Here is a 25,598-nt window from a genome sequence, read left to right on the forward strand (position 1 = left end):
CTTTGTCCTTCACTCCAGAGTGGTTAGTGCTGTGGAAATAAAGCAGCACTGGAGTCACACAGACTGGGGTTTGAATCCCAGGTTTGCTCCTTATCAGCTGGAAGATTTGGTCAATTCACTCACCCTCCCTGACCCTCCGTTGTCTCATCTTGAAAATGGGCCTAGGACCACCCACCTCCTAACACAGTTGTTAAACTATTATCACCGGTATTAGGTGTGAAGGACCTAACAGGGCCTGGCATGTATTAAGCACTAGAGAAAGGTCCACGTCCTAACTGATGAACAGGCCACCTGTTGTGATCCATATCCGTGGGATGGGAGGAGGAGGAAGGCCAGACCCCAAGCCAGAACCCAGGGCACAGAATCCACCCCGCTGCCCTCTCTGGGCTTGTTGAGAAGTCCTCGGAGAGATTTCAATGGGATGGTGTCTCCTCCTGGGAGAGAAGACCTCAACATCCACCCAGTGAAGCTGAAGGTCACGTCAAATCTGAAAGGCGACTTTGTTCTTCTTGGCTTCATCTGTTATGCATGAAAGAACAGACGGCGGGTGCTCAGGATTCATAATTTGAGACATCCGGAGACTAAAGACATTGGCCAGATTTAAACCGAAAGATGAACTTGTTGGGTGTCTTTTCAGATTATGGGAGAAGAAGAAAGGAGAGAATTACTTAGTCATCTATGATCCACTCAGAATTCACAGTGAGTCTGCCTGACATCAGAGGGCTCCGCCTCTGGGTTCCGGATATTTTAAGTATCACTGTTAAAAGGGACAAGGAGATAAATGTTGGAAGAGACCCCCCCCACTGGAGCCTGGAGAGAGAGGTCTTTCTGTGGCAGGAATCGTGGGGCTGACGAGGCCTTGGGCAGCATGAGCACAGGTGCGGCTCCAGGGAGGTCAGGATGTGGTGGGGTCAAGGGTCACACAGATCTGAGTCTGGCCAAGGGCTCTGCAGAGTGCGGCCCGTGACTGCCTTCCTCCCTAGCCTTCGCGCTGCAGCAGTAAAAGGAGCTAAAAGCACTGGGCTCAGATGAGATCAAGTCCAGCACAGCCCCAGGTACATAGTGAGAGCTCAGTTAACGGGAGCTCCCTTTATTGTCAATTTTACTTTGACGTCCTTAAATGTATTGGGTCCAAATGCCTTTTGCTCTGAGATATACTTTGAACCATCTCAGTAGCCACCAATGACATAATGGTTACCCCCGAGTCTCACAGAACCCAGGGAGGTGGGAGGGTGGAGCCTGCTGCAGCCTTTTCCCAAATAGGAAAGAAGTGACTAATCCAGGGTCACAGCCAGAGTAAGGCCTTGGGTTTCCCCAGTCACCAAAACACTTCCCACCATCCCCTGCCCCCTCCCCCAGGCCCCCGCTGGTCCCCAGTCACACCAAAGGCACATGTCTGGAGTCCACTTGGATCCACTGTGGACTGCCAACTGCAGCGTTAGAGTCCCAGGCCCAGTCTGTGTTTAGCTCATAGTGTGCCAAAGGAATGCACATCGGGGGCCCAGGTGAGAATGTGATGGAAGTGATGGACATCCTCCCCGAGAAAAATGCACATGTGGACACACACCTAATCATATGCACAATCCATGGACTCACAGACCCCTGGCCAGGCAGCCCTGACCTGGGTTCCTGCTGCACTGGCTTGCTGGTAAGCCGAGCCATCCCGGGATAACCTTGCCATACACCCACGTTGGCTGGGTAAAAAGGGGCTCCTCTGGGCTTCTACCAGGAGACCACAGACCATTACTCCCACCACGACTTGGCCTGTGGTCACTACCACTGCAACCACTAAAGGCAGGAGCTGCCCGACACTGTGTTCCCACCCGGCCACAGGCCACTCCCTCCAAGTGCTCTTTATATTTCAAAAAGAGAACCTTTATTACTTATTCTTTTCCTCATTAGAACATCTTTTACAGCAACACAAAGCAAAGCACAAGACTCATCTGCAGATACACAGGAGTACACCAACAGCGTGTCACCAAGTGACCCACACAAGGGCCAGGTTGGACTCAGACACACACACACACACACACACACACACACGGACTCAGACACACACACACACACACACACACACACTCACTCTGTACGGCCTCTCAGGGCTCCTGGACCCTTGTGCCAGGAACAGCTGGTGTCGGGCCCTACCTTTGCTGCCTCGTAACAAATCCAGGAGCCAATACCAAGGTCTGGGGTGGGCAGCAAGGTGCAGGAGCTGGGCAGGAAAGGAACTGATCCCCACATTCTGATAAAGATGCTACAAATGCCACCCCACTCCTCCACCAGGAACCTATCTTTGTGCTGATTCAAGTGCTTAGAGAAGTAGATTCTGAGAAATGGTGTGTGCTTTTCCTGGGCTGGTGAAACCCGCTCCAACTATCATTGGTGACTCAAGTTTAGTAAAGCCAGGCCTGGGAGGCACCTCTAGGTGGAGAGGTCACTGGCAGCTTTGCTGGGAGCCCCGGGGTGGAGGGAGGGGGACAGGGAGGAGAGGTGGGAGGAGGAAGGGAGACTAAGAGGATACAGACTATTGCTGGCACGTCCCGATCCAGGGATGAGAGTCAGGAAAGAAGAGCACGATGCTTTGGGGTCTCATTTAGTTTCACCCTCCAAATTAGCATCAACACTTCCATTTCCACGGAAATCGGCAGCCAGACAACTAGCAGGGCACAGAGGCTCAAGCCAGTTGTGTGTGGAAAGGCACCAGATGGTTTGTTATGAAACACATTTTGGTCAGAAAATAGCTGGGGTTTCTGGTTCCTGGGAGGACAACAAAGCCAGAAAGAGAGGTGTGAGCCAGGAGAGGAGAGGGTGAGAGGCAACTTTGGCATCAGATCCGGTTCTACTCTGCACTCCACCCCTTCCAGGCTTGGGGCCTGTCTCCTCCTCCATAAATGTCCTGACCAGGTCTCAGTGTTGGGCTCCACACAGTCCCAGGAAGCATGGGGAATTGGGGCTCAGAGATACCCACGCAGACAGGATGAGTGGGCACGTTCCCGTCCAGCTCGGGAAGAAAGGGCAGGTGGGGGACCCCGACAGAGGTCAGTCACACACAGATGATCCCCACTGTTGCAGTCAGACCCCGGGACCTGTGGGCAGCCGGTTCCACTGGTTCCGAGCACTGATGGGGACCATCCACAGCGACTTCGGGCCCTTCTGTAAGGGCAGAAAGCTCTATGCAATGCAGCACCATCAAGGAGCCCCTGGGGGCCTCACCTGCCGTGCTTTAAAGTGCCAGCTGCACGTTGTCTTTGGTCAGGGGCTCCCCTCTGTCTCTGAGAGCCCCGGGGCCAGGGGCACAAGCCCAGGCCTGCTGGGCCCCAGTGGAAGGCACACTTGAGGACACAGCGCTCTCCTGAGGCTGTGGGGCCCTCCTGTGCTCAGAAGTGGGGGTGCCGCCACGGAAATCTGGGTTCTTAGAGAGAGGAGAGACAAAAAATGCTTTGGTCACCGTCCTGACACCCACAGCAGAGCAGAGCTTGCTTGAGAGAGGACAGAAAGCTGGTTAAAACACTGCGCTCGTGCCTGATGCAAAACCAGCTTCCGAGTTGAACCAGGAGTCACTGAATAAATATTCAAGGCATCCTTCAGTACTTACAGAAAGAGTGGGGCTAAAAAAAAAAAGAAAAAAAAATTTTCCTTCCCCCCTGCTTGACTGGTTGCAGCTTTGACTCGAAGGCTGAGGGCGCTGCCAACCAGCAGAGGGAGGCTGGGGTCCTGGAGCCAGCCCACCCTGCAATGAGAGGCTTTGGTCTGTCATGTGTCCTGCCAGCCCGGGCCCTCAGAAGCTGAAGAGGTCATCCTGCTCGGTGCTGCTGCTGTCAGGCTTGTCCCAGTCGACAGGTGAGAGGCACTGGGCGTAATGGATGTCCTGTGCTGTCAATCCAATGTCCAGGACCTGAGGGTTCGTCCGAGACTGCGCAAGCCTGGAAGGCAGAGCTGTGTTGAGCCCAGGGCCCCGTAAGGAGCTGGCAGGAGTCTGAGCCGCCCATTCCCAGTCAGAAGTGAGAGGGCATGGATGGGAGAAGGCTGGGACACAGGGGCCAGAGGAGAAAGCCCTGGATGTCAGGAGAGCTGGAGCCTCGGTCCGGAGTCTACCCTGGAGGACCAAAGGGCTCAGAAAACGCTGGGGCAGGCAGGGGCATTCCCGCCATGAAGAGAGGCCAGGGCAGCCACAGCAGCCCCAACTCCACCAGGAAAGAGGAGGAAGAGGAGCGCTGGTGAGGGCAGGGGGGGCATACGGGGTGGAGGGGGTATAGCCACAAGCAGACAGACTACTGCCTAGAACTCTGTTCAAAACACAAATTTAAAAAGGAAGGTAACCTAAGCATCCAAAGAATAGGGGAGAGGTAAATAAATTACAGCCCTGGTCCTTAAAAGAATGTGAGGCAGTAAGTGAGGTGTTTACAAGAAGTTTTTAACAGCCTGGGGAAACCTCCTGATGTGTCAGTGTTAAGTGAAAATGAGGACCCCCAAATGCAAATACCATGAGCTGATAAAGGCAAAAAGAAAAAAAAAAGTGTATACGTATAGGATTAGCATGAATTAAGCCCAAAAGTCTGGGCTGTGGGATTATAGGATGGTGTTATTTCCTGTTTAATGCTTTGCTGATTTTCAGAGTTATTAATAAAGGGCACAAGATACCTAAGTAATCTGGAAAAAGCAAATGGAAGATTTTCCTAAAATGAGGGGGCTGTAGTCAGCTAGTGAAACAGGGTAAAAAGAATGTCTTTGCCTCCATGAAAGGGCCACCCATGCTGACCCTCAGGTGCCCTGGCTGGGCCCTGGGGTTTCTAGCAGGCTCCAGCAGGGAGGGGTTGGGGAGGAAGAAGGGGGCTGCCTGGGGTCCCCAGGGAGACAGCTGCCCAGGGCTCTCTTCAGCCCAGCCTTCCCCAAGCCACGTCCCCAAGATGAAGGTAGCCATGGCTACAGGAAGGGCCCCCGGGAAGATGGAGAAATGCCACCACCCTCAGGCAAGACCAAAATATCTGCTGGCTATGCCTGACATTCCTCCTCTACGTATTGCTCCATGGGCTTAATTAAGCATCACCTCCTCCCTGCCCCTTTCCATAACTGCAAAGCCTCTGGAGGGAACAAAGTCTGCAAAAAGCCAGGTCTACAAGGCTCTACCGAGCGTAGGAAGAGGGAATCAACCCAAGCTGCGAGTACTGAGTTCATCTCAGACTGTGGTAGAGAAGCCACTAGGAACAGTTTTTGATTCAACAGCAAGAGCCTTTTAGCAGACCTGGCCAACCCCACAGAGTGAGTTCCCCATCCCTGGAGGTATTCAAGTTGAGAGTTTTTTCCTCTGGAAAAGGTCAGAGTTCATGTTCTCAGATATGGCAAAGGACCCCAGAGACCAGCCCATGAACGCCAGCACAAGGAGTCCAACTAACATTACCTTGAAAATGCTTCATCCAGGCCATCATCCAGCTCCTTGGAGAAAACAAAGCAGGACACATGAACCCTCAGTGGGGGAGCCTGTGCTCACAGCCAGGGCCTGTCCCAGCCCCGGGTAAGCTATGAGGACTTCAGACACAAGCACAGGAGTCTTGTGAGTGCCCGGGGAACAGGCCCAGACAGGCCTCCCACCTGGCCCCTGCCACACACATCTCAACCCATGGGCCCAAGCCTGGGAAGTGGAACAGGAGAAAGAGCAGCTGGGTGGGTGCAATTCGCAGCTCTGCCACTACCCAGGTGACACCTTGGCCAAGTCACTGCTCCTCTTTGGGACTCAGCTTTTCCTTCCGTAAAGTGAGGGGGCTGGACTGGAGGAAGTCGATGACTTTCAAGCTGAAGAGCAAAGGGGGCAGGGAAGAAGGTTTTCTTGCTTTCATCCACTTCCAAAAACTGAGCCAGGATTCCAAGCTCATGAGGGATACCTGGTGGCAGGAACCCCAGCGCTTAGGTGAGAAAACAATGGGCAGGGCTCCCTGCAGCTTCCCTGAGTAGAGGGGTAGGTGCTAAGGGTGGTTCCCAGGCAGCAGAGAACAGGCAACTGATGCCTACTCGAGGGGGCCGCTGGGTGGCTCCCAACAGGGAAGAGGATTTGAGTTTTTCAAGTGGGTCAACATTCCAGATATTTTAAAATTAAAGAGACACGACAAAATAACGTGTGATTCTGCAAGTGATCCTAGACCAGAAAAGGGACATACATGTGGATAAATGTGACTGTGGCCTGTGGATTACTTAGCAGCATCAGATTGACGTTAATGATGTCGATCACTGTAACGTGGTTACTTGAGACGCTGACACTTGGAGAATTTGGATGAAAGGTGAACAGGAACGCTTTGTACTGTTTTTATAGCTTTTTTTGTTAAGACCAAAATTATTTCCAAGTGAAAATTTTTAAAAATTTTTAATAAAGAAACTAGTTTCCTCTGGAGATGCTACAGGCAGGGGTCATCATCTTTATTGAAGGCATGAAAAAGCTGAGACACAGAGAGGTCAGGGGGCTTGCCTTGAGTCACAGAGTGAGTCAGGGGCCAACTGCTGACCGCCAAGCTTCAGGCTCCTCCTTCAGATGGCGGAGCAGGGAGGGGTGTCGGGAGCAAACCGTGCCCACGCCAAGAACAAGGGAGCCTTTGGCTGGTCCTGTGGTGGGCTGAGCCATGGACGCTCAGACCAAGAGGCTGGGCATTGTGAGGAGACAGCTGTGCTGGGAGCCAAGCCTGCTGGGGAGGCAGCCCCGAGTTCAAAGGGAACATTGTGTGCCCCCACCCTGGGCCTGGGGGCTGCTGGGCTGAGTCTGGCCCTCCCAAAGGACTAAAGTCATGGGTGCCAGGACCTGGGCACTACAACAGCCTTAGGCCTCAACCAGAGATCAAGCTGAGGCTCGCTGGATCCCTGTGGGGTCCCCAGGCCACATGACCACTCACCCAGACAACACTGCTATTGTTCAAGGCTTGAGGCCTGGGTGCCTCGTCCACTTTAGTGGTGTTAGCGCTGACTGTGGACAGCGGGGCCTTGGCCGTCTCTTCCAAGTCCAGCAGGTTCCCAGTGGCAACCACTATGAGGGGTCCGGTCAGGTGTATCAGTGGGAGGAGCTTCTTATTTCCAGGCCTCATCTCCCAGCCCCATCCTGGAGCCTCCCAGGCTATCCTGGTCCTGACTCTATCCTCAGGAATGGCCTTCCCAGGCCTATAAACCAGACCACCCAGAGCCCCACCTGTGCACCTCCTGAAGCAGTTGGACGGCTGTCCACGAGGCAAGAACCTCTTCCCAGCTAATGTGTTAATGTGTTAGGCTAAAATTTTTACATTCACAACAGGGTGTTAAGTTTTTTAAGAGATCACATGAGAGGATGTTAAATGCCTACACAGAGATGTATACATATATTTATATAGTTGCATAGAGACATATTTGGAAGAACATGCACCAAAACGAGCAATCGCTATCTATGTTTTCTAATTCATCTACAACGAACATGTATTACTTATTTAACAACAAAACAAAAACAAGAAACCAAGGGTCTGCCCCAGCCCAGGAGGGACTGGGGCCCTCTGAGTGAAAGGCAGACCCGATCACGCAGCCTGATTCTGGCCCCACCCCCTGCCCAAAACTCACGGCTCTTCAAGGACGGGGTGCTGTCTCGGAGGCCCCCGCCCAGGAGGTCCCCTCCCTCCTGGCTGGCTTTCTCCCTCTTCTCCTTCTCTGTGGGACCAAAACACAGAGTGTTGGAACTCCTGCCCCCAGCAATCGCTGGACAGAGGCAGGCTACAGCCAATCTCAAGGGGCGGGCAGTAGGTCTCCACCAGGGAGGAAAGAAACTGCAGATCTGACCCTCACAAGAACCCTGGGGAAGGGAGATGGCTGTTCCCATTTCTTCACAGGGGGACACTGGGACTCAGGGAGGTGAAGGGACCTGTCCACAGACACGAACCAGGTAGGTGATGAAGTGGAGTGGGGCCAGAACTCCGGGGGCTTGACCACCCACTCCCCCCTCCTCTCTACTCCACCAGCCTTCCCCTATTCCACCCCCACCCACCACGGTGTCCCCCAACAAGACTCACCTTCCTTGGACACCTGCCAAAACTCAAAGGCAACTTTGAAGGCCTGGGCTACTGTGAGGGTGACAGCCTGGGCCTGAAAAACAGGAAGCAGGTTGGGGGCGGGGTGCAGGTCAGGCAGGTAATGGCAAGTCTGAAATGCAAGCCCCGAGGCTCTGCTCCTTCAAGGCTCTGAACTGCCAGATGGGTGAAGGCAGAGTTCTGGCCCCTCCCATGTCACCAAAGCAGCCTAGGGGTGTAACGAGGCCACACCCTCTGCAGGCAGATGGGGCCACATCCTCACCACCGGCAGCCCAGCCAGGGTTCCCACCTCTATTCCAGCCCTGACATTTGCAATGGCCGTTCCCTTCCACTTTTTTCTCTTCCCTTTGGGTTTCTCTATATTCAAATAACTAAGAGGCTTACTTCCTCCAAGAAGCCCCCACTCCAACTACCTAAGCACTTCACACAGTAACTTAGCCCTTGGAATCAGAGAACAGCGAAGCCAGAACTGGGAAGGGCCTGGTCACTGCCTGCATGAGCCACAGCCAGAAGCACAGGTTAGACTCTGGTTAGCTCTATGCCTGTTAGAGGGACTTATAACTGGACCCAAGATGCCAATGTGTGCCCCTGCAGGGGACCAAAACCATTCAGTGTCATAACTCACCTGTCAGAGGGGGCCACATCTTGGTCCTTCACCCCTGAGGAACTCCCATCTACCCCTTCAAACCCCACTCAGATATTACCAGCTCTCTCAGGTCACCAGCACGGAGGCCCCTCAGGTACTGACCTTTCCCTGGCATCATGCCTACGACAGAATCACCAGCTCACATGCCTGTGCCACCCCATCTGGGTGCTCCCTAAAGGCAAGAACCCGTTCTAAACACCGCTGATCCCCAGAGCAGACCAAAGCCCTCCAGAGCTGTAACACCGCGCTGGCTCCAGGGGCAGGCCTCCAGAGGCCTCACTCAACCTTCACGTTCATCTCAGCCTCTTCCTCTCTCTGCTTCCAGTTCAGGGTTAAGCACAGCTCAGCTTCTAGGAGTGGGAGCCCCAGAGCTCAGCTGTAGCTGGAAGCGACATCCAGCTTCCTTCTGACAGCCTGGGCGTGGGGAAGAAAGTACCGGATTCTTTCAAGTACGCAAGTTCAGGCCTAACCAGCCTTGGACCCACTCCATTCCCCTCCACCAGACGACTTGATTTAATTGAGAAATGAATCTGTGGCTACTGCCTTGAAAACTTTTTTTAAAATTTAAAATCCTTAAACAAGCTGACTGATCCATGCCAATTAAACTTCACGAAGTATAAAATCTCATTTGAATGTCTCGTCATTTACATTTTTGATGGAAGTACGGGTGCTTTATGGCAAAACTTAAATATGGTAATTAAGTATGAAACTCTTCACAGCTGTTTACAATTTAAGCTGTCACGTCTGAATCAAGTTTAATAGACCCAGTTACCATTGAGAATTGCCCATGAACTAAAAATATGGGCTGATTACCAGCCGGAGTCAGCTCACTATACACCCAAGACAGGACTGGTCACCTAATGTGGCAGGGAGATGGAAACACCATTATTTTTGCCTCCAGGATATCTGGGGGCATGAACCTGATACTGTTTTTGCATAAATCTACTTGTTCATTTGCATACATTCCTGCCCTTTCGCCCTGAAATCCTGAGCTGCAAGTAAACCAAATATAACCCAAGATGCACATGTGTGCACGTGGCTGCAAGCCCAGGATGGGCAGGGACTTGGAGCGGGGTGGGCCCTGCTCTCTGGGACGGCTGCAGGAATCTGGGCAGCATTACAAGAAAGGACTGCTCAGGGCTGCCCACGGGGAGGTCTTCCGTCCCTTATTTCACAGGCTAAATGCTTATCCTTCCTAGGAGTGCCTCTAGCCTGTGGGTCTCTTATCACCAGAATCGGGTTCCACCTCACCCAGTGTTTCATGCCTCTGGCTTGTTCCCAGTAACTAGGCTGTTAGCTCCTGCAAGGGCCAAGTCTAGCTCAGGACCCCCCAGGATCCCAGATTCCAGACTAGCCCTCAGACCAAGTCGGGCCATGTGTCCCTTATGGCTCTGCTGCCCCAGAAGCATAAATCCTGCACAGAAGGATTACCTGAGGAATGCCAACAGCCATGTAAGGGAGAATGGCTCTGCTGCCCGGGGTAGAACTAGGGGGCGCCACCTTGTTTACTCTTGGTCTACCTGCACTGCAACCCTGGGCCCCCGTCAAGCTGGCAACCCCGCTTTCACTTCAGAATCCAGAGGCCGCGTGCTGGCGGAGGCCTCCCAGTTGGGCCCAGGGAAGTATTTCTTTGTAGAGGAACTCATCCTGGTCGTGCCCAACAAGAGTCACCAGGGAAGGGAGGCCTGGTGCCTGTGCTGCCTGAGCTGAGTTGAACTGGTGGGAGACCCAGAGAGGAACCCCTTCCTCCCCTCCCTGGGTGGTCCCAGACTTCCCCATTATGCAGGCAGCCCCACGAGAAAGGGTGGGGACGTGAAGACAGTGGGCCCCCAGCCAAAGGCAACGAGGGCTGTGTCAGCATGCAAATCCGAGCTTCCCCAGCAGGCTGACTCTCCTTGGCCACCCACCCCAGCTCCAGTCACAGCTGAGTCCTCAACCACCAATCATACCATTTAATTCTGCACCTGTGTCTTTGCACGTGCTGATTCCTACACTGGGGTGCGTGCACTCTTCTACCACCACCCCCTTCCTCTCTGCCAGCAAACTCTTATTCCTTAGCCCTCAAAGCTTGACTCCAAACGTCTCCTCTTGAAGTCTTACTGACCTCCAGTGAGACTTAATGACCTCCACCCCCTATATTCCAGTTACTGAATCCTGGCTCCTCTCTCCCACCCTCTTGTTGGTATCTCCACAGCCGATTCCCTGGGTACCCAGTGCCCAGCACGGGGCTTAGCCCCGGACAGGCAGTGGCGAACATCGTAGAGGCACTGGGCAGCACGGGGGGGTTGCAGAACCTGAGATCCCCATTTCACCTTCTGCCTCCTTCTCAAAAATGTCCACCAAGCCCTGAGAATCTCATGATTTCCAACATGGCCAGGCTACTGCCAGCTTGGGCCCAGTAAATAGGTGGCCTGTTTACACTGCCCTGTGCTGGGCTGTCTGTAGGGTTTCCCCAAGGGTCCCTGAAGGACAAAGGCCAGCTGAGAAAGGGTGGCTAGGCCAGAATCAAGCCAGTCAGCTCCTGACACAGAGCAAAATGTGCCAGGGAAAGTAAAGAGCCTGGGTAGCCGTTCTCCTGCTGGATCAGGGTCCTGCTGTCAGGGCCAAGCAGTGGGCAGGTTGTTTTCCTCAATAACTGACCTCTTGGCCTGGGGGCAGGCTGATTCTGTTCAAGCCTGTCTAAAGTCCTCTGGCCCCAGACCAGGCCTCCCTTTAGCCGCTGGGCCAGCATCCGCTTTCTTTTACCCCCTGCCTCCCCTTCCCAGAGGAAGCCACTGGAGCCTGGAGCCCCTCCTACCCAGGGTCCACACTCTGCCGCAGTGGCTGTGGGCCAGCTGCCCCTGCCCAGTGCCTGCTCTGGTCAGTGGGGAGGAAGAGACAAACAATGGGGACATAATGAGCCTGTATTTTTAAGTCTGTGTGGCCTCATAAGAGACAAAGCAAAGAGTCACTGTCTGTGAGAACAAAGCTGTCATGGGAGAAGCCACTGCAGCTCAGGGACCTGGGGCATCACGAGGCCTTGGGTGAGTGGCTGGCGACACCGAGTCTGCAGGAAAGAAACAAGGTACATATAAGAAAGGGGCCTTTCAGAGCAATCCTGGAGGTTAATGAGGTGCCCTCTTCATTCTGCTGATGGGCAAGCAGCCCAGAGAAGGGCAGGGTCTTATCCATAATCACACAGCATATCAGCCAGGATCAGACCCCTAATCTGTCTTGTCCTGTAATGCTCTCTCCAAAAGACCTATGTGGGAGGCTGAATCATAGCCCCCAAAGATGTCCACATCCTAATCCCCAGAACCCATGAGTGTTAGCTAGAATGGCAAAAGAAACTTCCCAAATGTGACTAAGTTAAGGATTTTGAGATGGGGGTTATCCTGGATTACCTAGGAGGCCCAGCCACGGGGGCCTTTTAAGAGAGAGGAGGCAGGGAAGGTCAGAGCCAGTGACAATGGAAGCAGGAGGAAGACTCTTCTAGTCTAGTACTGCACTGCTGGCCCTCACGTTGAAGAAAGAGCTAGGAACCAGGGAATGGTGGTCTCTAGAAACTTGTAAAAAGGCAAGGAAATGTATTCTCCCCTGGAGCCTACAAAAAGATCACAACTCTGCTGACCCACTTTAGACTTCTGACCTCCAGAACCATAGGAGAATAAATTTGGGTTGTTTTAAACCAATAAATTTGTAGTAATTTCTTACAGCAGCTCTAGGAAACCAATACCATATTTCAAGCAGGCCCCGATGGGGGCAGCAAGCCTGGGGGCCACATAAGAGTGCGTGTCCTTGATGAGAGGAGAGAGGATCCTGTCTCCTTGGTTCGGAGGACCATAGGGCATGGTGAGTAGGGCTTTGGGCTCCACACAGCAGTTAACAGGGGCCAACACTAAACCAATAAATGTCAGGAATCTCCTCACAGAGCAGATGCTCAGACCTTGGGGCCTCCAAAGTGAAAGCCTCAACATCAAAAGTGGACTCACTCTGGCTGCCGGTCCCCAAGTTCAAGACAAAACCCAGAGACCACGGAGGTCCCACTTGTCTCAGCTGGATGTGGCGAGGAGGCAGCCTGGAAATGGGGTAAGGAGCTCGGGGCTCCCGAGGTCATGCAGGGAGGGGGAGAAACATGGGTTTAAACCCTCGCTCTGCCTGGGCGGCTGTGTCATCTTCAGCAAGACAGCTGACCTCTGTGAGTCTACTTCCTCATTAAAAATAAAAACAGTGAAGACAGTAGCAGCTGCCACCTCACAGAGCTGTGAGGACTAAACAGAAGATCCCTTAAAATCCATCACTGAAAGAGGCACATGGTAGGTACCCCAAAATGGCCTTTTCCCTCCCCCCTCTGGCCACAGAGAGCCAGTCCCCTTGCCCTTCCCCTGGGTCCTCTGATCACCAGGCTCCAAGGACTAATTCCTACAAGGGTCCGAACCCTCAGACCATACTACTGACAGGAGAGACTCCCCCTACCCCACGTTGGCTTGCCACCGCCCACAGGCCAGGCTAGCCAGCCAGGGCTGCCCACACTGACAGACTGCCCAGTGACTGCGGCCTTACTCGGTGCTCTCACCATCCACGTGGGGTTCCCAGGAATTTCATACTTCCTATTAAGTGACATCACCTCTGGGTCCTGCCTCCCCCCAAGGGCAGGGTTGCTGAGGCAAGGCCAGAGCCTGTCAGGGCCCCAGGCCCTCCCCACTGACCATTTTCCGCTTGGTGCAGAGGAAGGCATGGCACTCTAGATTCTCGTTGTGCTGGCTCTGTGCAATGTAGGCAAACACTTTGTCGTGCATCTTGTCTGCTGTACAATAGGAGATCCTGAAAGACAACAGGGGAAGTGTCACCAAACCTGGCACAGGGGCCTGCCCACATCTGGGGTGCCCCATAGGGCATCTCCCCTGAGTCCCTGGAGAGCCAGCCATCCTACTCCACCAGGGGGAGACTCTGGAGACGGCTTTGGCCTCTGGGACTGGCATTCTGGGCCATCGATGGGGGGCACCCAGGCTAGGCAGGAAGGAATGCAGGGAAAGACAGGGTACTTCCCCTCTTTACTGAGCCATACCCCAAAATGGTAATGGCTATGCCCTTCCTGCATCCCAGGCAACGTTTAGATATGACTTCACTTAATTCTCAGAGCTGCCCTCCAACAGGTTCTATAATTGTCCCCACTTTGCAGACGAGAAAACTAAAGCTAATGGTCTCAGACCACCAAGCTAGTGGCAGAGCTGAGACCTGTACTCACCTGCAGATTCCAGAGGCTATAACCACTGTCAGGCTACCCTTAAGGGTCTGGGCTGACCAGACGGAAGAGGAAGCAGGACACCACCCTGCCCACCAATGCCCTTCACCAGGCCTTCCCTCCCTACCCTCCATCCATGCCCCTGCCCAGAGGTTGGAGGAGTTCTAGGCCCTCTCTCCCAGTGTGACTGACACTGCTGGCAAATTGTCCCAGAGCTGTGGTCAGAGGTGGAGGAGCTGGGAGCAGGGTGAGTGTGTGAAGATGACTGGACTGGGAGTCCCAGCCAAACCAGGAGGGATACACAGCAATCCCCTCCTGGTGGAACACGTGCCCCCATGCCCCCTCGTCTGCGCCTTCCCTGCTGGCTGCTCAGCCTGGGAATCTCAATTAGGAGATGGGACGCCTGGGTGGCTCAACTCTTGAGCATCTGCCTTTGGCTCAGGGAGTGATCCCAGAGTCCCAGGATCAAGTCCCACATCGGGCTCCCTGCATGGAGCCTGCTTCTCCCTCTGCCTATGTCTCTGCCTCTCTCTCTCTCTCTCTGTGTGTGTGTCTTTCATGAATAAAATCTTTTAAAAAGAGAGAGAGAGAGAGAGAGAGAGAGAGAGAGAGAGAGAGAGAGAGGAACTGGCAGCCCAGAGGTGGGACAGGAGCTCAGCTAACTCCTTCCCCCAGTGTGGCCCCAGCTCCTATCACAGCCATGAACAAGGGGATCAGCACCACTTAAGACTCCCAGGCCAGCAGCTACCTCTTCTCCATCCCAGGGAATCCAGCCTCCTGCCACCTCCCCGGGGCAGGCCTTGCTGGGTCCCCTCAGGCAGGCCCTCCTTCTCTGCCTTCTTGGGAAATATTATACCCTCCCTCCTATTTCTTGCCCTCCATGTCCTCCCTGCCAGCAAGGGCTGGGTCTGAGGCCTCCCCTAGTTAAAGGAGGCAGGAACAATCAGGAAGGTGAGAGGAAGACACCAGCCAGAAACTCTAAGACCAAACCCTGCCCACCCCCACCCCTCACCTCTCCAGTACTGGCTTGTGCTCCAGTGGATTGAGCCAGTGCTTGGAGACAAAGCAAGAGGGGGGAGGGGTGCCCAGCAGCTGGGTGCCCACTGGACAGAACTCCAGCCTTGGTGCCCTGGTCCCACCTCAGCTACTACCTCACTGTGGGGCCTTGGGCAACTCCCCGAGCCTCAGCTTCTCTGTCTGTAAAATGGACTGTCCCTTCCAGCACTGAAATCCTACAACTGACCAGCCAAGGGAGGGAACGGAGAGAGCTTGAGGTTTCAAGGGCTGGGCTCTGCTTCCTTGAAAACAGTGCCCACCCCCATACCATCCCCACTCTGGCCTCAGACTCTGCCTTGAGGCCTCCCTGAATGCCTGGCCACATGTTCAGAGCTGAGCTGCTGCATTCACAGTGGAAGGAAAAGGCAGTGACTGGGCAGCGCTCTGCTCCAAGCCTGACTCAGCAGCCCGCCTCAGGAGGGGCAGTAGGGAGGGGGTCCTAGTCCTGACTAGAGCTCAGCTGCCTACTTCAACTAGAAATAATGACAGCAGCAACTGCTTTCTACCAAGTGCCCACTGACAGCCAGGCACTGTGCACTCAGCACTTCCTAACAGCACAAGGAGGCAGCATCTGTTTCCAACTGCACAGACACACAAGGAAACTGAGGCTCCAAGGTCAACCAGATGGAAAGTGCTGGAGCCTGGATTCAGAAAGGGTGACCCCCCCCCCAACTCCAGCCCCTGCACCACTAACCCAAGTGGCAGAGTGAATGTGGGCAATGCTGAGCATACCTGTAAATGGACACGTTCTCAATGAGCTGGTTGGTGATGTTGTCGGTCAGGATAATCCCCCGTGGCGACACCTTGAGAGTCACTTTCTGCAGCTTCTTCCCGCTAGCCTTGGCCTTGGGGTAGATGTGGATCAGAGAAGCCTGCGTGCCCCACTTGGGACCTATCTCATGGACTGCACCTAGCTTGTCCAAGCCCCAGACTCGGGGCCCCCTGTGAGCCTCAATGTAGAGACAGCAGACACTCTGGGGAGGATGGAAGTCCGCACTCTCCTGTAATAAACTAGGGCAGCTGCTGCTCACAGAGCATCTGCTGTCTGCCAGGCACTGGACCTTGAGTCATCCTTATAGGCAACAGAGCTTCTCCCGGGGGGAAATGGACTCAGAGGTTAAAGGACCTGCCCCAGGACACACAGGAGAGACCGCAGACTCTGAGCACTGACAGGGCTATCACAACCCAGCAGGACCACTCCTGGGGACTCCCCACTCCACCCACTACACGTGTGAAGGTCTGTGTGGAGGGCTCCAAGGCCACCAAGGAAGGTGCACTTCTAGGGCCATGCTTACTCAGGATGGGGAGCTAGGGACTGGGGACAGCTGGTCTCTGGTGGGTTACCCTGTCCCTCAAGCCAGAGGGCAAGTGATTGGGTGACAGCTTGGCACTAAGTCACCAACCCTTAGGCAGGGGACCTGAGTTGGGGGAGGGGAGGCTGGAAGAGGCCATGGCCACAAGAGCTGGAGAGGAGGACACTGACCCTGACCCTGCAAGCCCAGTGGCTCCCCTCTACCAGAGTCCCTAAGCTGGATGCAAGAGGACTCAGGGGCAGGAACAACTCAGATGAATCCAATCAGGGTAATAAGCAGGGGATGAACGGTACCTTAAGAAGCTGGCCCTTGGCTCATGGCTCCCCCACCCTGCCTGGGGCTCACCGTGGCCACAATCCTCTTGACAGCAGCAGCTGACAGCTCCTCACCCTTGGGCTGCTCCACCAGCGTCATGCCCAGGTACTTGAGGCTGAAGAGCATTCCCTCGAGCAGTGTCTCCCGAGTGTCTGTCCAGTTCTCTGGCAGCTCTGGGCAGGAAGAAGACAGGTCCTCAGACCCTGTCCTCCCAGCCCCCACTTCCTAGGGAAAATGTAGCAAGAGGCATTCGGGTTCGTCTATCTACCATTATTTTTACCTATAATAAAGAACGAACATTTTCCAGTACTCACCAAGAACCACGCTAAGAAACCTTATATAAAATAGCCTCATTAATTCTTACGACAATCTATGAGATAGACACTTTTATCATACCCACTTACAAAGACACTGAGGCCTGGGGAGATAAAATCACACAACCAAGTCTACAGAGCCAGCCAAGTATAAGAGCCAAGATCCGAACCCATATTTTCAAGTTCAAAGCCCAAATTCAACTTCAACACTAATGCTTGCTGAGAGCAAACCATGCTGTTTTTATGCTATTTTTTTTTTTACTGAATCTTCTGCACAGTCCTGTGACGTGGATGATATCCTCACTTCATAGATTAGGAAATAGGAAACTGAGGCTCAGAGATGCAAAGTCATCAGACAAAGACCACATACAGTGAGTAAAAGATTGGGAGTTAGAACTCAAACCTGGGTGGCTCCCAGGGCCCCAGCCTGCTCTGCTAGCCATCATCTGCACAGCCCTAGAGAGGAAGAGGCAGGGAGGAGGGGGACCAGGAAAGAGGTGGTGATAGGGTCGGGCAATGGGAGAGGTGATTGCTCAAATGACATCCTATGAAGGCTTCCTGAATCCAGCTCTGCTTCCCACCACCTGCACGTGTTGGGGAAGTCCCTTCCCCTCTCTAAGACAGTAATGCTGAAGCAATGACACAGAGCAAGGCACATGGAAAGGTCCTCTGAAAACTCTGGCCATGACAGAGATCAGGAAGGTTGGGAAATGGGGGAATGAGCCCAGCTCACTGGGTAGGGAAACAGATGGAGAGAGAGAGAGAGTTGGAAAGCCCCTGCCTCATTCATCCACATGAGAGAGGGCCCTGAGCAGGCAGGAGGGCATGTGTGGTTTTCACCAGTGGTTTGAACAACCCCAGGATCCCTCCCCAGATCATTCAGCTGGAAGCAATGAAGCCAGAAGCGGAAGAAAGGTCTCTAGGGACCCTTCCAAGACCGATCACCAAGACAATGAACACCCCATGCTCCTGCCTGTCAAGGCCCTTTGCCTGTCCTTTATTATCCTTTCTCCGATGCTGCAGTGTAGGAGGTACCAGGATTGTACTTTAAAGAGGAGGAAACTGCTCTTTAGCTGCACACAATCTTGGATAGGGCAGGATCCATAGAGGAACCAGTTTCCAGGGGCCACCACGGCCAGGGCCAGCTTCCCTGGACCATTTTCTGAGAGAGGAGTGGAGAGAATCCTGTGCTTTCTTGCTCCTCCAGGGGCCCTCAGTGGGTGTAATGGAAGAGCCACAGGAAGAAAGCTTAGGACTGGGCATCAATGGTGCCGGGGCAGCTGAGGTTCTGGGCTGGCACAGCCTGGTTCCGAGGTTCCTGCACTATTGGGTCCAGGTGGCAGCACTGGGCCCCTCTCCCTTGTCTGGCCCATGCTGCTCCTCCTAGCAACTGTCTTGGGAGTTCTACTCCTCCCGGAGCTCTACCTCCCTCTGCACCAGTCAGAAGGAGCCTTGTATACCCACACCTCTCTGGCTTTGACTTGAACAAGCCACTGTCCCTTTCTGAAACTACTTCCTCCTCTGAAAAATAATGCACGTATGTTGGGTAAGGGCTGTTTTAAAGAACTTACGGGTGTACCCAGTCCCCGTTTGAGATCCAGGTGAGCAGGGACTTGTTGACTGGTCATCCAGAGTCTGGCATGTAGTTGGCACTCAGTATTTGCTGAGTGAAGAAATGACCTGGACAACTCCAAGAGTTCTTTCAGCCTTGCAATGTCTCAAACCCCATCCTTAGCTCCAATCCCCAGCCCATTGCTCTCTAGCCCTTGAACGTGGGCCACCGACCCAACATGAGGCCCAGCCCCCACTGAGAAGACCCTCAAAGTGACCCTATCCACTGCTGTATCAATCACAAGCCTACTTCACTTGGTCCTCCAAAAAAGAATCAGAAAGTCCCTGAGGTGTCCCAGTTCTGGGATGGGTGACGGAAGTCCCGGAGAAAATCACATCTGAGCCTTGCTCTCAAAGAAACCAACCACCACCATATTACCAGTGCAGAACAGAGCTAGTGAGCAACAAAAACAACAATAACAAAGCAGCTCTTACCATTACTTCTAACATTGACAGTACTTTGCAGGCACACATTCTTTCATTTCTGTTTCAGAGGAGGGAAGGGAGAGTCAAAGGACAAGTAACTTGTCACATTAGTTGTTGTCTGACTGTAAATAAAGCCCAAGCTCCTGACCAGTAGCCCATATAATCTTCTCATGAGGCAAACTACCTTGATTTTAGCAAAAGGTCAGAAAGAAGTTCCTAAAGCCAGAGATACTTCTTCCCACAATTCCTAATTCCTGAGGCTTCCCCTCAGTGGGTACTCAAACTACCACTCTCAACCCCAGATGCATCTAAACTACATGCTGCAATGCCTATCGCTAATGTCCTTGACAGACACTGCTAATCGATTGCAACTCTATTCCCTCTGATTTACGGCTTTGAACTGTTTCTCCAAATAAGGCTCCAGGCAGGCAATACCAATCAATCAGGGGTGGCCTCCTTCATCTCATTATCCATCCCTGCCCTACAGCAAGCATCCTTCCTCTCCGCCATTTTTGTGTCCCCACTACCCCATTTCCTCTGGTTCAGTTGGCCCCTCTCCAAAGCCACTTCCGTTCCTTCTATTCCAAAGGGCCAAAGCTTGCCAAGGTCACAGATGACCTCTTTGCTGTCAAAACAATCCCCAGTCCTCCCTGACCTCTGAAATGCTTAGCATATTCTGCATTCTTCCTTTTCTGGCCTGACCCCTCCCCTATTCTGTGGCCTCTTTCATGAGGGCCCTGGTAGACTGGTTACCACTCATCAGCCTTGGAGACCCTCTGCCCCAACTCCTCACATGACAGATGACAAAACTGAGGCCCAGGGAGGGATGGGACTTGGGTAAGATCCCACAAGGCAGAGCTTCACTCCCACACACACACCCCAACCCACTAGAGGCAATTCTGACTACAGGCAATGACTACTGGGGAGTCACAGGTGTCCCAGTCTTCTCTCCCACAATATCCCTGCATGCACATGCTCATTCACACGCACCTGAGCACACACAGCAGAAGCTCCAACCATGTAGAGCCTCTTCTTCGTGATGTAACATTTTCTTTCCCACTTCTATAGCTTTGCTTAAGGAGTTCCTTCTATCAGAAATGCCCTTTCCTTTATTTGATTGAAACCCCTTGCATTTAGCCTCATCCAGGTAGCCTTCTTGAAGGCAGGATAGCCTGGCTGTTAAGAGCAAAGCTCTTAATCCTAGAATCCCAATTCTGACATTGTTTGAATGATCTTGAGCAAATTCATTACCTTCCCTGACCCTCAGTTTTCTCTTCCAATAAAATGCGGGAAACAACAGTCCCAGGCTCACAGGGCTGCTGTTTTGACCCTTTGATGAGATAATGAGGTAATAAAACGTAATGTGCTTAGCACGGGACCCCGCCCTTGGTCACGCCTCCTGACGAGGCCCTCCGTCAGAGGGTCGCTGTGCCTCTCTAGAGCATGGATTTCCTTCTCTTCCTTCTCCAGCCACATCACTCACAGCCAGCAGCTGCCTACCATGTGTCTTCCTCTTGAAGGACTCTCGTTCATGTGCGTCTCCCCCAGGAATAGAAGAAGGTGCACTCCTGTCCAGTGTTACGGCTCGGCCTCATCCTTTTCCTCCTTTCCATTACCCTATCCTCCCGGCCCAGCAAGATCCTCCTTCCCCTCTAGGGAGGGAAATCTGTCTCCCCCCTCCTATACTGTCCTTCTGGGCATGACTCATAAGGTCTCTGGTGCCCACACCCTCCCTGAAGAAACCTGCACCAAAGAGCACTCAGTAAGACAAATGCAGAGTTTGTGTCTGCTCACCATCCATCTCAGGCTGGCGGCCACATGCTCCTTCCTAGGAGGAGCCCGGGGCTTTGGGAAGAACTCCCAGAGGCCCTCAGGCAAATACAGGCCTGAGTCCACAGCCCTGTTCCGGTCCTGGTTATTTTTGGTCCTGTGGTGGGTAATGACTGTGCTATTTTAACTTAGCAATTTTACAGATGACCTGCTGTCACAGTTAGCTGGGGACGGACCATATGCCCAGTTTAACTCATGGCTGCAAACGTGTGTTCTTTCCTCATTAAGGCCCCCTGCCCAGGGTTTGGAGCTGGGCAGGGTGCCCTGTGCCCCTTTGGCTGCCCAGGAGACCCAGCCTGGCTGGTGTCTGGAACATCAGAGCTATAGCCAAACCCATGGGCCAGGGGGACCATCCAAGGGCCCTGGCCTCCAGCCTTATCTAGTCTGGTGGGAAGGTGGCCTCAGAAGCCACAGAGTAACATCTGAGAAGGCGACCCAAGCCCGGGCATGACCTGGAATGTAGCTGCTTCTCTAAGGCCACAGTCTCTGACAAATGGGTTCAGTTCCTCAAGAACATCATCAGAAACAGGTTCATCATGTAAGAAGTACCAGGCAAATTCAGAAGTTGTTAAGATTATCAAAAGAAAATAATTAAAAAATGATCATAGCGCAAGCTCTCATTTCCTGGATGGCTACTTACTCTGTAAGAGAAAAACATGCTTGTAAAGGTTAAAACTATGGGGTCTGGAGATGGGCTATGGGGTTCAGGCACTCCATCCACCTCCCTGGTCCTCCATTTCCTGACTTAAAAATTGCGACAAGAAGCTTGTCCACCTCACAGGGTTGTTGTGAGGATGAAATGAGTTCACACACGAGGTGGGCTTAGAACCATGCCTGGCACATACTGAGGGCCACTGAAGTGTGAGCTACTGTCATTACCCAGGGTCGAGGGCTAAGAGCTTGAATGTGCACGCAGCCATTCGCAATATTTTTGAGGAGAGGCAAGGATATATTAGGATTCCCACTTTACAGATGAAGAGGCTCGGAGGAGTCTGGCCATGACTCATAACTGACAACGCTGGTCCTTGCCTCCCACAGCCCCATGCCATTCGCCCACTCCCGCAGCCCACCGAGCTCCTTCCCGTGTGAGGCAGGGGTCAGGATCTCACAAAGGGATGGGCATCGTGTCCTGCATGCTGCCTGAACAGGGTGAGCAGGGGACGACCTGACTCCTTCAAGGCACATATGCCTCCCTCGGCCGCCAGACCTGTGAGAAGCAGTGCCCCGGCCTCCAGTTCAACGTCCCCTGCACCTGCTGTTCCCTCTGGCTGGAAGGCTGTTCCCAGGTTCCTCCCTCCCTCCCTCACATGTGCTCCAAGTCACCTTCTTGGAGAGGCTTTTCCTGACTGCCTGCACGGACGCTCAGTGCCCCACCGCCATCCCCTCAGTACACACCATTTCCACACATGCCACCTCTGCCTGCAGCTCTGGCTGCCGGAGGTGTCAATGCCCATGCTCATTTGGGGCATTAAGGGCTCCCATCCCTGAACCCGCCACTGCCAGGAACTGCCCCTCAAACAGAATACCCGAAGAGCACATTCTCTACTGCCTCCCAAAGTGCATCCCAAGGGATGGCACTCCGGTCACCCATGCTGGTGACTGGCTTCATACTGTCCACTTTTTGGACTCTCTTCCCCTCTCACTTCTCCTAGAAAGATTTCGTGGGATCTCTTTCCAAATAGATTTTATCTGCACTCAGATCCTTCTCTCAGCACCTGCCTTCTAGAACCCAAAGCAAGATAGTACTCTAAGAAAGCTGTCCCCGCCATTTCCTCAGCCCACTTTATCCTTCTTTGCGGCGTCACCACTACTTATCACCACACCTTTCATTTGAACCCTGGTCCTTCTGTCTGCCTCCTCCAGACTGACTGACTTGTTCACCACACTCTCCAGTACCTATCAGTGTGTGACACACAGTTTGTGATCAATAAGTATTATGACCTGGGGGCTTATTTGCACTATGTTTTATTGTGAATATTATAATTAAGTACAGACAGAGTCTCTGTCCCCTGTGTACCACCAGACTCTAGCATTCCTGGAACTTGTACCTTGCATATTTTTTTTACCTGCTGAGTCCTTGGACAACCTGGAAGCAACCTGAGGATCAGAGAGACCCTTCTTTCCAAGAAGGGATCTGAGGGGTCAGGGTGAGTCAATTTTCAGGCAGTTGGAAGAAAGGAAAATCCCTGGCTAGGGACTGAGATAAAATATTTATGGCTCCTGAAGAGATGGGGAAGACATGTGTGGGAAAGGGAGACAGTTCTCCTTCCAACTCCCGACCCGCCGGGAGACAGGTGGTCATGAGGTTCCATCCAAAAAAAGCCTGGGGTTCTAGCTTGCTGTGTGACCTCAACCAAGCTGCCTCCCTTCTTTGGGCTTCAGTTTCTCCACAAATAAAACAACGATCGTGCTAATCTCAGCTGAGGCTCAAAGCTGATAGCAGGTGTCAAGTCTAACCTTAACTCCACTGGCTTCATTTTAGCCCTAAAAGTCAACCACAGGTCTCAGTTCCAGGTGGCCAGAACACCATCTCAAGCCAAGCCTTCTCAGCAACGTCAGCCCAGACACACCCCACAGCTTCCCTCTCTACCCTGTGGCCACCACTGTTCTCAGGGGCTGTCAGCCGAACCTAAGATGGGGCCTCCCAGCTCTTCCTGTGGCCGGAGTCCAGGGGGTACGGGGATTAGACCCCTGGGCTGGGGATGTGGGGTGCTGCCTCTAGGAAGCTGCGTTAGAGCCTGACACCTCAGGTCTTTTATCTCTGACACGGGTCTGATAAGAATCCCTGCCGTTACTTCAAAGGAGCAAATGAAATGAGAGAAGCAAAAACTGTGTAAAATATAAAGTGACAAAAGCAGGAGTTACTGTTTATTGAATCCCTTTGCTATTCCAGGCAAAACACTATTTCATTTAATCCTCACCAAAAGAAAAAAAATCTGAGCTGGGTACTATCGCTGTTTACAACTTAAAGATAAGGGAACTGACAACGACAAGGGACAGATGAAGATTCTAGAAAGCTCAAGACAGCACTCTGGGCTTTCTGGGGATCTGCAGGGGAGGGCGTTCTCCTCTCCTTTTCTCTGGGCCCCCAAAACTTGTTTCACCACAGGAGTCATCATGTTGAAGGTCCACATGACAGGAAGTGGGAGCCGGACAGAAGGAAACTATCAATTAGTTGTCAGGAGGAAGCATTATCACTAACTTTCTCAACACCCCTGTCAGGGTAGAATTCTTTATCCCCATTTTGCAGGTGAGGAGACTGAGGATCAAAAAGGAGAATGACTTGTTCGGGATCAGGGCAGCAGGAGAAACTCTTGTCCACCATCCACGGTGCCTACCTCTCCCCTTTCCTCAGAATCAGAGGCTTCTAAGCTTTCTTCCCTTACCCAGCACCCTCTTCCTCCCTCATCCCAGGAGAAAACTGCAGGGTTCCCCCACTGGAACAAACTATTATCCTCAGAAGTCCCAGTCAAATCCCAAAGATACTTAAAAGGGCTATTTAGAGGGCCAATAAATGGGGGAGGTGGTGCATGCCCCGCCTGGCCCAAACCAGCCCTAATGGGTCTCCGACCCCATCCCCACCAGCAGGCACCAGTCCATGTTCCCAGTGCCAGCCTTGGTTTAGGAGGTGGCTACGGCTGCAACAGCACACTGGGGCAAGAGGGAGGGGCAGGGCGGGCTTCCTAGGCCCAGACACGCTGGCACTGAGAACTCGGGCTCCCCGGCGGAGCCCAGGAGAGGAGGAAGGGGGGTGGGGTGTGACTGTAGTGTCAATGGTTTCTGGGTGCGAGGAGAACCTGGAGCCCCAGGTGCTCGACAGGAGTGGGAGGTGGGAGTGTACACAAGTCCGGGTCGGGCTCCCCACCGACCAGGAAGGCCTCTGGGACTCCAGGCAATCCACTCCCTTTCTCCCGGAGGAAAAAACAAAACAAAACAAAACGGACCTGGGCTGGGTTTCTCAGGCCTCAGGGGAAGAAGGTGCCAGGTGACGGGTTCCCTGAGAGTAATCTGAGACGGAGAGAGAAGGGGGGGGGCGCCTCCCAGACACCCTCGGGAGAGGCGAGAGGTGGCGGCGAGTCTGCCACTCGCTTGGGCGCCCGGGGGCTTTGGCAGCCCGAGGGGGAAAGTGCGGGAGAAAACAGGTTTCAAAATTAGCCAGCCCCGCCACCTAGACGTGGGAGGAGGGGGCGCTGCGCTCTGGATGCGTCCTGAGACCCCGGGCCGAGCCTCGCCCGACCTCAAGCAGGTACCTGCCAACCCCGCTCGCACCCCTGGGTCGGTTCCTGGGCGACGGCGAGTCAAAGGCGACCTCACGGCGCGGTGGGAGCGGGAGGCGGGCGCGGGGAGGCCCGGGGCTCCGCGGGCACCTCCCCCTCCCCCTCCCCCTCCCCCGAGCGGCGCGGAGCGGCGCGGCGCCAGGTGCCCTCGCGCTCACCTGCGGCCCCGCCGACTCGCCGCCCGCACCTGGGGCGCCCGGGCTCCGCCCCCCCGCCGCCCCGCCGCCCCGAGCGCGCCCGCGAGCCGGAGCCCGACGTGACCCCGGGCGACCCCCGGCCCCGCAGGGCCGGACGGGGCCTCCGCCCCCGGCGCCCGCGGGAGGCCGGTCGGCGCGGCGCGGCCCGACCCCCCGCCCGGCCCGGCGGGCCCGCTCACACTCACTCCGGTGCCGGCCGCCGCCCCCCCAGCTCTGCTTGGCGAGGCTGGGGCTCCGGATCAGCGCCCGCCCGGCCGACTTGAGCGCGTCCATGGCCGCTCCGGCCGCCGCCGCCAAAACTCCGTCAGGGAAAACTTTCCGCCGGGGCCGCGCGGCTCGCGGGCTCCGCGCTCCTCCCCCCG

At 54.0% G+C, this 25,598-nt stretch overlaps 1 protein-coding gene across 3 annotated transcripts; it reads right to left on the reverse strand.

Annotated features, from left to right (window-relative positions):
- Window positions 1-1,853: 1,853 nt before the first annotated feature.
- LDLRAP1 (low density lipoprotein receptor adaptor protein 1) lies at window positions 1,854-25,598 on the reverse strand. 3 transcript variants are annotated; one of them, XM_041765053.1, is made up of 9 exons: window positions 25,422-25,598; window positions 16,612-16,754; window positions 15,686-15,798; window positions 13,362-13,476; window positions 8,010-8,082; window positions 7,564-7,650; window positions 6,876-7,006; window positions 5,399-5,430; window positions 1,854-3,923 (listed from the first exon to the last, which is right to left on the reverse strand). In XM_041765053.1, the coding sequence occupies exons 1-9, from the start codon at window positions 25,507-25,509 to the stop codon at window positions 3,779-3,781; spliced, it is 927 nt and encodes a 308-aa protein (XP_041620987.1). In that variant the 5' UTR covers window positions 25,510-25,598; the 3' UTR covers window positions 1,854-3,778. The 3 variants fall into 3 exon arrangements, with proteins under 3 accessions (XP_041620987.1, XP_041620986.1, XP_041620988.1); XM_041765052.1 differs by having other exon boundaries at window positions 5,399-5,433; XM_041765054.1 differs by lacking the exons at window positions 1,854-3,923; window positions 5,399-5,430 and adding an exon at window positions 5,440-6,668.

The sequence above is a fragment of the Vulpes lagopus genome, chromosome 8, assembly GCF_018345385.1.
Source record: "Vulpes lagopus strain Blue_001 chromosome 8, ASM1834538v1, whole genome shotgun sequence".
In the NCBI taxonomy this organism is placed as follows: domain Eukaryota; kingdom Metazoa; phylum Chordata; class Mammalia; order Carnivora; family Canidae; genus Vulpes; species Vulpes lagopus.

Excerpts from the sequence above, each read along its gene's own strand:
- LDLRAP1 (XM_041765052.1), bottom strand. The coding sequence starts at position 25,509 with ATGGACGCGCTCAAGTCGGCCGGGCGGGCGCTGATCCGGAGCCCCAGC. Across the intron at positions 7,007-7,563 it reads CACCCCGTCCTTGAAGAGCC|TGGTTGCCACTGGGAACCTG; the intron begins GTGAGTTTTGGG and ends GACCCCTCATAG. Across the intron at positions 5,434-6,875 it reads ACAATAGCAGTGTTGTCTGG|GAGCTGGATGATGGCCTGGA; the intron begins GTGAGTGGTCAT and ends GTTTTCTCCAAG.